At 36.8% G+C, this 15981-nt stretch overlaps 1 protein-coding gene across 5 annotated transcripts in view; it reads right to left on the reverse strand.

The window, feature by feature from the left end:
* KCNQ1 (potassium voltage-gated channel subfamily Q member 1) overlaps window positions 1–15981 on the reverse strand; it is a 331796-nt gene that overhangs the window by 237425 nt on the left and 78390 nt on the right. For 4 of the 5 annotated variants that reach the window (XM_005522331.3, XM_088058081.1, XM_088058079.1 and 1 more), the window contains exons 3-9: window positions 15007–15133; window positions 13154–13232; window positions 12143–12239; window positions 11465–11605; window positions 5592–5702; window positions 3020–3115; window positions 677–799 (exon numbers count right to left, since the gene is read on the reverse strand). In XM_005522331.3, the coding sequence (XP_005522388.2) occupies window positions 677–799; window positions 3020–3115; window positions 5592–5702; window positions 11465–11605; window positions 12143–12239; window positions 13154–13232; window positions 15007–15133 (774 nt within the window). The remainder of the gene's footprint in view (window positions 1–676; window positions 800–3019; window positions 3116–5591; window positions 5703–11464; window positions 11606–12142; window positions 12240–13153; window positions 13233–15006; window positions 15134–15981) is intronic. The other variant, XM_088058080.1, reaches the window with a different exon arrangement.

The raw sequence follows: 15981 nt of genomic DNA on the forward strand, positions 1-15981 counted from the left end.
CTGCACAAAGCCAATGGATGTATTGCTACTGAACTCAGATGAACCTTGGAGATACAAGTGAAGATTTTTGTGCAAGATCCTCTCCTTCTAGCTTGAAACTGCTGTGCAATACTCTTATAATACAGAGGATGGTGTACTATATAATCTAAAGATTCTGACAAAGGTGTTTTGTTACTGCATATAAAACAAAAAAAAATCCGAATTTATGGAATCTGTTGATATGACAATTATTACTGTATGTAGGCACAAGAAGTCTTTAGCAAGAAGGCTTAGAAAATCATAAAATCAATAGCTGAGAGAAATAAAAGTTTTGTTGGGTTTGTTCGTTTTAATCAATTAAAAGCTACTATTTCAGAAATGGTGATTTTTTTTTCTACCTGTCCTTATAATTTCCAAACAACAACGGTAAGTAACTGATGGATGTGCCTGAGTCATTATTACTCATTTCCAAACCCTTACATCAGTCAAAAAAGTCAACCTTGGGGAAACTCAGCAAATCAATTTCTTGTTTATAATGTTTGTATACTGAAACTGACAAAACTGAAATGTAGATCAAAATTTGAAACCAAGTAATCATCTGTAAAACAAGTAGACCAAATAATCTCTAGAGAGGACAAAAACTCAATAGAATTTAATTTTTTTAATTACTATAATGTGAAACATTAATTATTGATACCATCACCGATTTCTTTGGTTTTGGACTGGGTGACAGCAAATGATAATTCCTGGCAGGTTTTCGAATGTATATTTTCCATGTAGAAGAGTCTGGGTTTTCTGCAGCGTAGCATCTCCATGCAGTCTGGAACAAATGTTTTAAGCAACAGAATAATTAATCAATCAGATTAGTGGCTCACTGTACAGCCCAGTAACTTCCAAGAAGCATGTCAGTCATTCTTTATTTAATTATATTCTTGAATTTGCCCTCTGGAAACAAACTCAGCATGGCTTAGAACCCTTATTTAGTAAATAGAAACCACATAGTTAGAACTGGGAAACCACACAAAGATCAGTCTTTTCAAGTGCAACTTTTATTCTCAGTAGCAACAAACAACTAATGTGAGAAAACTCTAGACTAGACTCAAAAAAAGGTCCAAATTTCATGTTCTGCCCCAGTTTCCTACCTGACTTTAGGCATTTTGGCTATTGCATCCTATCTTACAGGCCCCAACTCAGAAAAAGACAAAAATTATTCTTTCATGCCTCACAAAAATACTATCAGAAAAAAAAAAGGAATTCTGATGTGGTCAGTACGGCTATATTCATATGAAGAAATGAAACTGAGGGCACAACAGAACAGTACCAGTGGTTAACCAGGAGCCCAAACCCAAACCCAATCCTCCCCCTTGCCAACCACCAATGATTAAAGTTCTGTGTTCTAATGGAAAAGGGAGGAAAAGCAGAGCTAGGAAACAAGACAAACAAGAAAACACTACTGCATTCTCTCTTAACTGTGTAAATATCAGAATTCATTTATAAAGAATCTCCAAATTAAAAAGGCACATCCTCACTTACTACATGAAGAAAGGGCACACACACAAACAATCTAAAGCAGGGAAGGCCAGAAAACCCTAGATGAAAGAAACAGAGCAAGGCAGAATGAGAGAGGAAAACGGACAGCAGTTGGAAAGGAAAAGACAATCACCATATAAACCCCTCCATGATTAACAGAATATTAGAAGAAATAAATGACCTCTAGAAGAAACCAAGAAGGAATACAATGAAAGAAAATTCATCTGGACTGTTCTCTTGTCTTGTACCTATTTTGTAAACATCTCGGCTTAAGAACAATCTTTTTATAACTCATTTGTAGAGCACTTCCTGAATTGGGCTTTCAGAAGTCCAGGACTACTAGTAAATCATAATTAAAACCATTAAGAACAGGTACTCAGCAACCCATTGTCTATCCTCTACTCCTCAACTTTTCTGATGGATCCAAGCACAACATTCTGGACATGCAGTCTCAGGCTTCCCAATAATTTGGTGTTAATTTCCCAAAAGAATCAATGGGAACATTAAAAAAAATCCATTCTTTACAAAACCATACCATATGAGTCTCAAGATTTTTAGATAATCTCTGGCTATAACCAGGGTCTTTGTCACATTAACTCTGGGACTGTTTAGTTTCAAGCATAAACTTCACAGTTAGCTACTGTTTCCATAAAGATCCTGACTGGAAACTCACATTCACTCATGAAGCTAGAGAAGTAAGTCATATGAGAATGAAAAAATTATATGGTGTATATCAAGTGTTCTTTTAAATTTGATCTCTGTGCTTCTGAAGCCATGTGCAGGTACTGAGTAGAGGGAGAAAAGCTGGAAAAAGCTAGAATGAAACCATGTTAATACTTCTCCAGGGTGCCATGCTGGCTCCAATGCATTAAAGGACAAAATCTCCTTAACCATACTGATACTGAACTGCAATTGCATTTTTAACAGGGGGATCAATATTTTCCTGCCCGTCAGTTATCCTGCATATCCTGAAAAGAGTGATTTCACAGAATCCCAGTGGTTCCCAGCCACCTACTCTAGAGCTGACAAGTCCAACCTATTTAAGATTCTGACTTATTTCTCCTAAATCTGAGATTTTTAAGAATTCAGTTGTCCCAACTGAAGCATATTTGACATTTGTCTTTACAAGCAACAATGTGTTTTTTAAAAGCACAATTCTATATGAAGCCTCCTCTTTGTTTTTTCATTACTACAAGCATTTCATAACATTTTTCCCAGGTAAACTGTTCAGTAATTACAGGATAGCTTTCAGTTTTGATTTTAACCAGCCCAATTAAACAGTTTACACTGATTTAGGAGTGTACTTTTCTGCTCATTAGTTAACATTAAAGATTGGCTTTCCAAAACGTGTGTCTGTAACTCCTGTACAGTTTTAATGGGAATCAGGGAGGGGAAAACTGCCAACAGCTTGGGGGGAAAAAAAAAAACCAACAAAAAACCAAAAAAGCCAATAAAAAACCTACTATAAATGGAAAGAAATGACAGCATGCAACATGCAAGAACTCAGTACCTGTATGAGTGAGGCAGCAGCTGGAATCTGACGGTTGAAATGCTTCTGTCTTTGTTTCTGTTGTACCTTTAGGGCAAAGCCTGAACCAAGAATTCCCTGTGGAAAGAGAAAAAAAACTTTTTTTTTTCCTTCTTTTTTTTTTTTTTGTAAGAGTGGAGGGAAAGAACCACACATAAAATTGCCAAATTATGTTGTGCAAATGAACTTCTATTCAGCATCATAAAACCCAAGTAATTATTTAGAGGAAATGACTTAATACAGTGAAATTTTCAGTCTCAATTATATTACTTGCTGAAGCAAACTGTGAATGCTATCATGCCCTGATGCAAAGCCTGCTGGACTCAGACCCGAAAAAGGAAAAAGAAATGATATTTCATACCCTCTAAAAGTCTCACAAAGGCTTGTGTAGTGGAATGACAGAATAAGGGGGAAAAAAATCAGCCTGATGGGCTTAACTACATTTTTATGAGAAATAAAGCTTTGGCAGGGCATGGTGTAAGCCTCTAGACCTTTTAACTGTGGTATGGTAACTTCTATTTCCATATCTGAATTCATGGTGGTAGTGAGGAAAGAGAACGAAGAAGAGAAAAAGACATATTTCAAAATGGTCAACTGAGTTGAACACAAAGCCATTTAATTAACAGTCAGGACATGGATTAATGGCACTGGATAGTGTGAAATCTGAACTAGACTCCAAACATAGCATAGGTATGAAGTCCAAATTTAAGTAAAGAGCAAGCCATTTATGTGGTCATTTGCATATTTAACACAAGTTTTAGTAAGAGGTGAAAATGAAATCTTTTATAAATCAGCTTACATGATTACACCTACACAAGGAAAGCACAATTCTTTTTCTATGCATAGTAGAAGGCATCAGAGCGGCCAGGGATCTTGGCTTTACCTCTAAGAACTCTATTAATCATTAAATATTTTGAAAAGAACATGAAATGCCCTTCCTATTATGTTCATTTAGTAAAGATCAAAGAGATGATGATGCTCAAATGCCACATATTTGGGAAATGAGGGATCATTGCCTCATCCAGAACCCACACCAGTTGCATTTAGCCACTACAATCACTTTTGACTATGATCTCAGCCAGATCCTCTTACTTAAAACACCAACAAGAAAGCCTGCAAGAGAGCTCCAAACCCTGAATTCCCCCTTGGGCCAACTCACAGGAGCAGCTTCATTCAGTAAGGAAAATCCCACTAATAAAGTGGTGCTTGGTGTTGTTCTACTTCAACAAAGATTAGGAAAACCTGACAGGTAAACACAAAACACGGCTGTGAAGGCACGGCTGCTACACAATCATTTATAAAACATTTTTGTGGCATTTTAGACTGATTTTAAAAAAACAATCAACCAAAACAAAACCCAAACAAAGCAAACACCCCACCATCAACATTTTTCAGTCAAAACAGTAGCTTTTGGCATTTCCCATACCAATCATTTCACTTATCTGATTCTTCTTCTAAAATAAAAGTGGAAGAGATTAGAATGAGGAGGGGGGGAAACATATGCTTTAAAGGCAAACTGATGCTGGGGAATTTAAAAAAAATTAATTATCCTCCTCTGTAAAAAGTAATGTACCTTTAAAGTAGGCAACTAAATTTAAAAGGTCACTGGAGTTTTATCAGCTACTGTTTCATGCTGTGAGGAACTTTTGTGATGGTACTGGAAAAAACATATTATCTGTTCTGTACCATCCCCACCACCTCCTCATTAGAACCACACAAACATCTGCTAACACAACTGCTTGTGTCCCTGAATGGAAAAAATAAACATGTAAACAGAATGCTTCAGGTGGCACAAACATTTCAGCACAATTCAGGAGTATTACTAAACTATAGAAAACATACCCTTAACTACACCTAACACTGAATATTTGGGTTTTCAAACTGCAAAGTTTTGCTGATTTTGAATTTAGGCTTGGTGCACAAGTGCCTTATTTCTTCTTTGAAAGCACTCAAGAACCTGTTGTCAGTGCAAACCAAGTGCCATAACAGCTTTAAGAGGTCAGCTCTAGGTCACTTTGGAAAACAGGACTTTGGCCATGGACAGATATTAATTTTGTGAAGAGCTGCAGCAGTGTCTCTGGCTGCTGATTGTTGTCTTTTTGCCAGCGACATCTTTTTGGAAGCTTTTCTAGAAGAAGAAGGTACATGAGAATTCTCCAGTTCACCTTGGACCTAATCAGTTGAGTAAACTAAGAGTGAATGCCTTAAAAAACCCAAAACCTTGCTAAGTCATCACTAAGAAGTAACTACAAATAATTTCCATCACACCTCTGAGAAAGGCTGGGAAAATTACTAGGAATTAAACGTCTCTTTCTCAAATACAAATCCTTCTCAAATCTAGTGTTGCGTACAAAAACCACTGCATATTTATTTAGCTACTTCTAGAAGCTCCTTTCTTTCTACATGCTACACAAATTTCAGCTACAATACAGAAACTTAATACAAAGCTTACACAACACCAGGTTAAATGAAAGGTTAAAGAATCAGTAACAAAAGTTCCCTCTGATAACCAATGAATCAACATTAAATTGTCACAAAGTACAAGATAACCTACCGCAGGCAGTGCAAAAAATGAGATTGCAAACACTGAAAAACAAGATGCAATTGTCTTTCCTATCCAAGTCTGTGGCACTTTATCTCCATAGCCAATAGTTGTAACAGTCACCTGCAAAGAGAAATAAAAAGGGCATTACATCAAGTATTAATGTGCCACTTTGGGCTTGTTGTTCTCTCTCCCTTTTTTATTTATTTCAAAGAAGCATTAGCTGCATTCCTAACTCTCCTACTGTCAGCCTGTGTGACACTAATAAAGGTTAAATATTCCTTCCAGGTTTGCTTCCCCACCTAAAACTGAGTGGAAAAGCATACAGGAAACTGAATTACAGTAAAATACGCATTTAAAGTCCTGCAAAGTAAAACCATTAATTTAATTCTTCGTGGCTGAGGCAACTGTACAGCATCTGAAGTTACTGGGCTAGGGGTTGCCTGCCCACGTCACGCACTTTCCCTAGGGAAAGGCTGCCAACAGTTCTGAGCTGGTGGTTTGGTTTGTGGGCAGGAGATGTTTGCTGAGAACGATGCAGGACTGCTGCATGGACAGAGCACACACACTGTAACCAGGCACTGTGACTGCGGCCACGCATGAACCTTTCTAGAGATAACGTTGGTATAAACAGCAAGAGAAGCTGAAAATTTTCCATGTAGTAAAGACCCTGAAAACAGTCAAATTAATCACCAAGCCATATAAAACACAGGAGAGCAGGAACAGATAATTTAAAGCACACATGCAGGAAACATCTGCTGAGCTTGCCTTTCAGAACACTGAAATAAAGATTACCACCACAGTGATGTAGCATCACAAGGCTTAGTAAGTCATTATTTGCATGAGCTCAAGGAAAGAATGTATTTGTTTGAATTAGAAGGATACATTTGGCATCTGAGAGCAATTTAAATTCACCTATGTCACCAGCTATTTCTGAATTTGTACATTAGAGAGATTTTTTATCTGTGACTTCAAGGAAGGCTAACCAAATCAGAGCATGGGAAACCACACAGAGCCCACAAGCAGATGAGGGACAGCTCAGTTGGTGGCTGCTCAGACTCTCTTCTGACACTTCAGAAGCGTCAGGCTTCAGCTGCCCAGGACACAGATGTTGGTCCCACAGTCACACACACAGGCCATCCCACCTTGTCCTGAACTTGTCCTCCCTCTAAGCAAAGTCATTGTGTGCCAGTCAAACACACAACAAAAGGGACAGCTTGAGGTGGTGATGCTTGCTGCAACGTTCTTTACAGTTGCTGATACTCAGAACATTCAAGTATTAGTTTTAAATTTTTAATACAAGTTTTTTTAATGTGGCCTTTTTCCAAAACTGGTTCACACCCCACAGAAACATTTGAAGGGTTAGTTAACCACCCAAGCACCTCCACCTGAAATTGTTATTTAAATTCCACCTTAATTCAGGATCTGATGAGCGACAGAAGGATGATGGTATCTCCTTACCTACATAGGAAAGTGGCTTGAAAAAAAAATCCTAAAGCCTAATTACAATTTCACTTTCAAATATATGGAATAAACAAAGAAATATAATTATGGGGAAAGTTATGGCTTCCAATGCCTTTTTACAGAGAAGATTACGAGAGAAAATAATGGCTTATGCCTCTGTTTTTGAAAAAAAAATTATAAATCCTTGTGAGTGAAAAATGTTAACAACTATTTTTTGTTACAGTCTTAAAATCATGTTGAAATACATACATTAACTAAAAATGTGAAAAGAAATAGCTGCTTCTGAGTAAAGTTCTACTTCTGGTGCTTCTGACCAAAGTATAACTGAAGAAGAATTCATATGCATCTCTTTCCCACCATATCCCTGCCCCTTCCTTCTGAATTGATTTATATAAAGCATCAGTAACACATGCAAAAAAAAAAAAAAAAAATTCCTATGATGGTTGTCTAGGAGGGTTTTTTTAAAAAAAAATTTTTGGAAATTGGGTTGGAAATCAAAATGTGCAGTTAATTTTTTCCTCTGCCCTCATAACTCTAAACCATCTACTAATGCACTGTATTCTGAAATTACATCTTCTTTTTTCCTCAAAATATATGCTGTTGAAACATTACATGTCAAGTTTCTGCCCTAAGTCATTCTTTACATCTGGATTAAAACTCCCTAAAGAGCACAATACTAATTTTACAGTTGTAAAAGAGGATATTATAATGGAAATACTGACTCAACTCTAGCATAGTACTCCAGCACAGTAAACATGCTGGCATAATGAAATTAAATTGATACAAGAGCTCACACAGTGAATTTCATTGAAAAGCATCCTGTAAAACAATTGCTTTATTTAGGAACAAAATCATATTCATCCATTGACTATTTTAAAACTTTGATCTAATGAACATCACCACAGATTTAGGCATTAAGACTAATGTTGTTCCTATTAAATATGCATCAAAAGTCTGAAGAGGGAATATGAAGCAAAACCCCACCCAGAAAGAAAAAATAGTAATGTTCATCAGCACTGAGTAGGGAAATGATTTTTTTTTTAGGCTATATCAGGCTAAAGTGAGCACAGGGAACTAATCAGGTAATTAAGGATGTTCTGTCTATGAAATCCTTGCTGTGTACCTGGGAAAGTCTCTGACAGATTCAGTGAGAACATTTATCTTTATCATTTTTAAGTGTCTGATTTTTAAATTTTATTTTTAATGTTTTCCTGATTTTATTGGTCTTTATACTAGGTCTTTAAAACTGTCAGTCTGGACATGATGGACAATATAAGCAGACTAACTTTGAATACTGGCACTGGGGAACTGAAAGATGCACAACATTACATTTATTTTACTTGCTAACACTAAACCTATTTCTGAAAGATGTACAGATATCCTGCCACTGGCAGAATTTATACAGCTTGCACAGCATTCAAAAGCAGCAACAATACAGACAACTCTTTATGCCATAAGGTAACCTCAGGTTTCTTCAAGAAGCCCATAACTGACATGGCAAATAACTACAGCCCAGAGTTCTCAAGGAAATTCAGGAAGACAATTTAAATATGAAAATGGAAAAGCAATATAGACTAATAAATAACAACAATGACAATGAAGAACATTTAATTACAAGTTATGCACCCTAGGGGTGTGCCTATAGTCAGCAAAGCACATCAGTATGGAAGCACCCAACTCCAGGTACAATTTAGTTGTGGTAACACAGACCTCTCTGGTTTACTTCAGCTATACATTCAGTTATATATTCTATTACTGCTGCCCAAAGAACTTGTTTTGCAGTGTACACACAGGCTGAGATAAAAAAGCTCAGTGCTGGAGAGCAAGAAAAGGGGTGTGAAAACACTGTCAAGGACTTTTTGAAGCATTCTCTACTATGTAAGGTAAGTGCGCTTTCAGAGAAGAGAGATCACTTATTTATGATGGTGTCTGAAACAGGAGCTGTGAATTACTCTCTTCTGCAGGTTCAGCTTGAAATAGGTTTTCATTGGCCAGAATTTGTGCTGCTTAAGAAATTCAGAAAATTCTGGCTAAATGTAACTGCAACTTTCAAGATCTAACACTTGAGATGGTTTTTGTATGAGTTTGAGACCTTTATTTGAGAGAATCTTTTTGACTTTCCAGCTCTTCATAGAATCATAGAATGGTTTGGGTTGGAAGAAACCTTAAAGACCACCTAAGTTCCAACCCCCTGAGATGGGTAGGGACACCTTCCACAAGACCAGGTTGCTCAGAGCCCCATCCAACCTGGCCTTGAACACTGCCAGGGATGGGACATCCACAGCTTCTGTGGGCTAACTTCTCTGTCCTAACTTTACAGGGCTTTTTCCTAGCAGAAAGAATGAAGAATATTACACTATCAAGAAATCAGAAATGGATGGACCTGAATCCATCACAGTTTTGTTCTGTTAAATCTTTTTAGCAGTTAGTGGAAGTGTGTTAGAGCAGAATAAGGACACCTAATTCCACATTTAATATTAAAGAAATTACATTATGTGTTCATTGAATGCAGTCTCATACTTCATGTGGCATGCTGCAACACAATAGAAGCTATAACAGAGAAAAAATATTATCATAATTAAATGTATTGATTAAATAAGTTTATTGTAATTAGGAAGACAAAATAACTGGCACGCCTATTAACTGAACAATAATTCCCTGAAAGGAGAATATTTCAATATCCTGACAGATCGTGTTGCTTCTATGGGAGGTTTTACTGTATTTTCAGTAAGCCAATCTGGTCTGTCACATACTCAGTTTTTAATGCCAACGCCAATGACAGCATGTGTTTTTAAATGCAGCTACATCTGCCACTGTTAATTACTGAGTCATCTGACCACTGTAGTGGAAAACAAAAATGCCATAATGACATGAAAGCATTGAAAAAAGCTACTTGACAGAAAGCCACTTTCTTGTGCTACACAGTAAGTCTTCTGGTCCTAAGAAAGCCTGTATTTAACCATGGCAGACAGCAAGAAGAAAGAATTCTACAGCAGATTATAGCAGCAAAACAATACAACAAAACAAAACCTGTTGTATTCAAAAAGGGCTACATATGCATTTCAGCACCAGCAGACCTGCAGTGGATTTGCTCATCAACAGATCTTTCCTTCCTGAAACAGCAAGTGATAGTTTGTAAAGAGCAAACTCTATAAGCACACATACACTTTATTAAAAATATTTCTTAATATATATTCTTAAATACATATATGTATTTTATTAGTAAAATTGAGGTGTTAGTCCTATCACCCCTATACAGAAGACCTTTTAGTTAGCATTATTTTTGACAAAAAAAAAAAAAGAGAAACAATGTCTTTTGATTTAAAACAGCAAAGAAAATCTCTATAAGACCAGCACATTTTGAAAGTGCAAGCATGTTATCAGTGATGCCTATGCATTTCAAAGATCAGTAGCACTTACTGACGACAGTTTGTTTGATTACACTAATAAAATTAAAGCAGATTAAAAAAGCCATTGCTTGAATGCTAATGAGAAGGAAAAATAGCTTCCAAAAAGTACCTTTCTTTGAACTGCAATAGGAAACAAAAATAAGAACAATTACAGATGGGAAATCCCAGAACAAAATTGCCAACCTAGTATTTGTGTATCATGTGAGGACAAAAGAGGGAATAGTTACTAGCAGAATCAACAAAATTAAATGTTTATGAGAACATAATCCTGGAATAGAGCTGCCACACTGGTAAATGCATGTAATAACCAAAGAGACAATTGTCACTAGTAAGACCAATAAAGGAGAACTTTACTACCAGAACCAAAGATACATCTACAGGCAAGTTGTGGCAGTGCCTTAAAAAAAGCTGAGAAATCTCAGGACAACGTGGTTACAATACAGCACAATAAATGCCCTGTAGAGACACTAAGTGGCTCCCAAAGCAATATAACCACCTCAGAAGAGTCCTGTGCCTGGATTTCCTATCTATCCTAGATGCTTCTTGCTCCAGAATTAGTCCATTCTGAATAAACTGGGAATGTCAAATTGCAAAACATAGCTATATAGCTGTTTAAAGGAAAAAAAAAAACCCAACTCAATAAAAAGATAGACAAAGAAAATCTAAAATCAACCCCTCTCAAAAAAACTAGCCTAGATTTAGCAAGACTCCTACTATCTTGGACAGTTGAACACTGCCATGACAAAGGTAGCAAGAAATAATCACTGTACCAGTAGGGAAGACAGGATAAAGAAACAGAATATGTGTTTCTATATTTCTTTAATGTAATGTGATCACTTTAGATCACATAAGACTGTAAACAGCAAATAATATTACTGATCTTCTATAGTATTTCTGTAGTGTCATGGAATTACAAACCCAGAAAGTGTATTGGAGCTGTTAGAAGCTGTTTCAAAGTGCTGTTCTTACTCCACATTGGACTGTGTTAACATGTGAAATTGCTATACTTACTACTCCCCACCACAGGGCATCTGCATAGCTGCCAAACTCTGTTTCTCCAGAATCATTTACTGCATCCTTCTCAGCCAGGTACACAAAATAAGAGGAAAAAATTAGGCCCAGAAATCCAATGTAGAGTGTTGTTATCAGTTCCTGCAAAAAGAATCAAAATAATGGCATTATGATCTCACTGAGACATTTAAATTTCCTAACACTGATGGGCTACAAAAGATAACTGGAAGACAAAAATGCAATTTCAGCAGTTATAAAATATTGACACTGAGTGTTGGCTGTGCAAATTAACAAAAATTCACTGTGCTACGCAGACAACAGAGAGTGAAAACAACCTTGTCACACAGCACTCATTAACCTTCTGGCCACCAAAAAGTAGTTGGGTAACTTTCAAACAGTGCCAGGTTCAAAACAACTCTGGAATTTAAATACATATTTTAGGAAATATTCAGACTAGTTTTCAGAAGTCTCATTTTCTGTTGTTGAGTCCAACTACAAGTCAAAATTTGCCAAAGTGGCAGCGAACATCAGGCGCAACAACCACACCTGGTTAAAATAAATGACTACTTGACTCCATACTAAATATAAATGATAGCAGCAGCAGGGCTAAATGTATGCTGTTCTGAATATAAAGTCTTTGGCATCAGCTGTGCCCTTCCTCAGAGTGCCCAAACTTACCTGTCTGTGTATGAACACCACTGATCCCAGCAGCCTCCAGGTACCGCCCTGACGGTCAACGTGCAGCATCCGTAAAATCTGCAGGAAACGGATGCCCCTGGAACACGATTTTCAAATTAATGAAGAGACCAAACACACGAGAGAAGAAACACTGGTGGAAAAGGGAACTCTGGATTCCAAAGGACCATTTTAAGAGCATACGCAGAGTATTTTATATTAGACTTAGCAGCCTGTGTCTCTTAACTCCGCTCACCCGTCTTTCTTCTTGCTTGTTATGACGACAGCCTGGGGAGATTGTTCATGTGGCTAGTAAGGATAACTCAAGGATTCGGGAATTTTCAGGAATTCAGGGCACAAACAGTAAATGCTCTAGCAACCATTCATTAACTCATATTTGACCTGCTCAACAGGATGGGAACCAGCTAACTGAAGATCTGATTTCCTCATCTTTGAGGAATTTCATAGGCAATTTGAAACAGACAGTCCAATGATACTTTAAAACATCATTTTTATGGGAGTCACTGCAATCCTGGAGCATGGCTACAGCTAGTGTGGATAGCAAAGCACACTGCCAGCCATTCACCCAAGAAAACCAAGTGGTGTGGCCTTCCTGAGCACAAGGGGGATTCAGTCCATCAGGAATTCACAACCACAGACATTTTATGAAGAGGCAGCTTGAAGATGTCACAGATATGAGGCATCAAAGAGTTGCTTTAAAACTGAGCTAAGAAACAAAATCAGGATTTGGGCAGAACCTACCTAGTTGGGGAATGGGGGCAGAAGAATGAACTTCTTTATCGTCACTAGCCATAAAAGCATTTGCAACAAAATTTTATCTCCCCTACACTTTTATGGGATCACCAATACATGATCAGTGATCTGCTCTATTACACAACACTGGGCAGTGACTCATTTTCTCCTGCAAGGACTGAAACAGGAGGTAAATTTGAAAAAAAGAAGAAACACAATCTTGCTCAGATAGCACTACTTTCTTTTATTGCATATAATTACCTGATAGCAGAGGTTGCAAAGACTTGACCTTTAGAGCCCACACAAAGAACTATCATGGAAGCAACAACTACAATTAAATCTGGAAAATAAAAGTCAATTGAAGAAAATTAATTACTGCATCTTGCAATACTTCTGCAAGTCTACTATAACGATATTACTCTAACAAGTTGAACAGTCACTCCTAATTACTATTTTTGTTTATATATTGAAAGATCTTAATTGTGGCATGTAAAAAAAACTTTCATCATGTGATGTGATGAGAAGATTGTACTGAGATGGGTCCAAGCTGGCTGCAGTCTAGATGTATGAGGAGTTACTGTGAAGCAGCCTGGAATCCTTATTAGCTTTAACCCTGGAGGAATTTCAGCAGTTTCCATCTATTCTATCTTCTCCAATTCTTATTTTCTCTTCTGTGCTTATACAGGATTTTAATTGACAGAGATTTTGAGGTTCATTTCATATATAAGAAAATTGCCTTGCTATCATTTCATCTTTCCAAGTCTGAAAGGGAGAGAAAATTTGAATTAGGGTATGAGTCTAATTTAGTTTAAGTCAGTCAGTACTCTGTACTCTAAACCCACGTGCCTCAGGCCTAGTAAATTTTGGAAAGGAACTCTGTATTTTTGAGAATTAAATAGTTCTTGATCCATATCTGGGAAAGATGAACTGCATTTTGCTTTCCAAATTGAATTAATTTGGTTGATGTTTAAGAATGCTTAGTGTTTTAGCACTGGAGAGAAATGGATCATGGCCAGAGTGCAAAGATGCAGTATTTTTATAGCTGCAGTCACACCTAAGATGCAGTTATTATAAATATTTATTTATATATATCTATATATATCTATATATATCTATATATATCTATATGGACAGATGCACAGAGGAGCTAAATCAAACCATTTTATAGTTGTAAAAATACCCAGGTAAAAAATTTTGTAATTTACATTCAGCAAAACTGTAGATAGTCTATGAAAACCTATGTCTGGTACTCAACAACATATAATGAGTATAATAAGTATACTCATATAATGAGTAGTGGAAAAATCTATGTCACAGAACAAGAATTACTACTCTTCCATAACAATACTCCTCTTCCAATGTCTGATTTATTTAGTACATTTATATTTCAAGTACTTAAGTACAGGGAAAGCGTCTTTATACAGTTCTTTCAATGTTGGCTAACAAAATACAGATTGATTTTGGACTGTATTTATTTTGGTGAAACTTTTAAATGAATGACAAGCATTGTAAAAAAACAATGATTAGTGACATATATGGAATATTTGGATGTAATTTCCAAGAACCCTTAAGTCGTTTTAGGAAGCCAATCGAATCCCAAGGGAATTGAGGTGTCCAGCTCCAAATGCATCACTGAAAACCATATTTTAATTCAATTAAAACTAACAGAATTACAGTTCATCTATTGTGCTCTACCATGCAACACGCCACTCAATTAGAGTGCAAAACAAACTCATAACAAACTAGTTAAATGGCTACTGAGGGGAGGAAATAGGCTGTTCAGTATTTTTTAAAAAATATAATTGTAGCTCTTGTACAGTGTCTGGGATCCTCAGGTCACAGGAGACAGGACTACAGCCAAGACTTATTCCTGGCAAAGCTGAAGATCACTTCTGAAAAAAAACCACTCAGCTATTCTTGAAAAACAAACCAAGTTGCATTTGTTCTCAAATGACAGTGCCATGAATTCCTGAAAGGAAATTCAGATCTACATTCACACTAATGACAAGAGCTTTCGCTCTAGCTCGCCTTCAACTGCTGCAGAAGTTCAACTTCTAAAAGCCTTTAGGGCAGGTTTTACTCATTGTTTACATCAACAAGATCTGCATACTCACCAATGATTGAAATAGGCTTCCTAGCAAAACGAAGCCTTCCCCATATTCCAACGTATTTACTGCGGCATCCTGCTGACCATAGCCGAACCACATATTCTGTTCCAAAGAATACCACTAATACAATTTCCTAAAAGAAACACACAGGGAACTAGGTTAATTCTCTACTCTATATGTCTTTTATCTTGTTTCAGAATGTATCAGAAAGCAATAAACAAAATGCAAAATTAGGAAGGTGGAAAATATATCAACTATACAAAAAATGATCTTAAGAAAAATTAAAAAAAACCTGTAAGAATAGATAAAGAAATTATTAGGAGTAAATTGAAATACTTTGATTGCATACATTTCGGATTGTCTGCATGTACTAAAACTGAAAACCATGCTGTGCAATTCACTTCTTTCAATTCAAACAAAAGGTTTCTTGACTGAGCCAAAGAAAACAAGCAGAGTCTGTATTTAGAAGATGAGCATTTTCCTGGCTTATTTCATTTTGGGAAGAGGTGTGCTTCACGTACCATTTACTAGATCAGCTCAACTTCCCTCTTGTTTATACTTTTTCAGTCTTCCTTTAAACTTATGTGGATTGAAACATGGTTTCTAGCATCCATCACCAATATTTTAGTCTCCAGGTACAGTGAAGACAAAGTGAGCTCTCTAACACACCTTTCCCATCCTCTTGTCAGCATTTAGGGACTTCAGCAGAAACAGAGATCTAGTCCTGCAGCACTGCTGGTACCAAGCTACTTATAAACTACTAACCTATACTAAGGTATGACTTTGGAAATGCATCCAAGGTGACAGATGACAAAGACACCTGATATTCTTGCTGATTGGACAGATGTATAGTTAGGTCCTGTGTGGAATGTTATCAATGTGCAGAAGACCTTGGGTTTTCTACAGATTAGGCAAACATGACATACCCAGCAAAGCTTCCTTGAGTATCAGGGAACTGCAATCTTTCCTTACGGGCCAACT

This window comes from Pseudopodoces humilis, chromosome 7 (genome assembly GCF_049639895.1).
Source record: "Pseudopodoces humilis isolate 2021_Gansu_Grassland_sample_001 chromosome 7, ASM4963989v1, whole genome shotgun sequence".
Classification (NCBI taxonomy): domain Eukaryota; kingdom Metazoa; phylum Chordata; class Aves; order Passeriformes; family Paridae; genus Pseudopodoces; species Pseudopodoces humilis.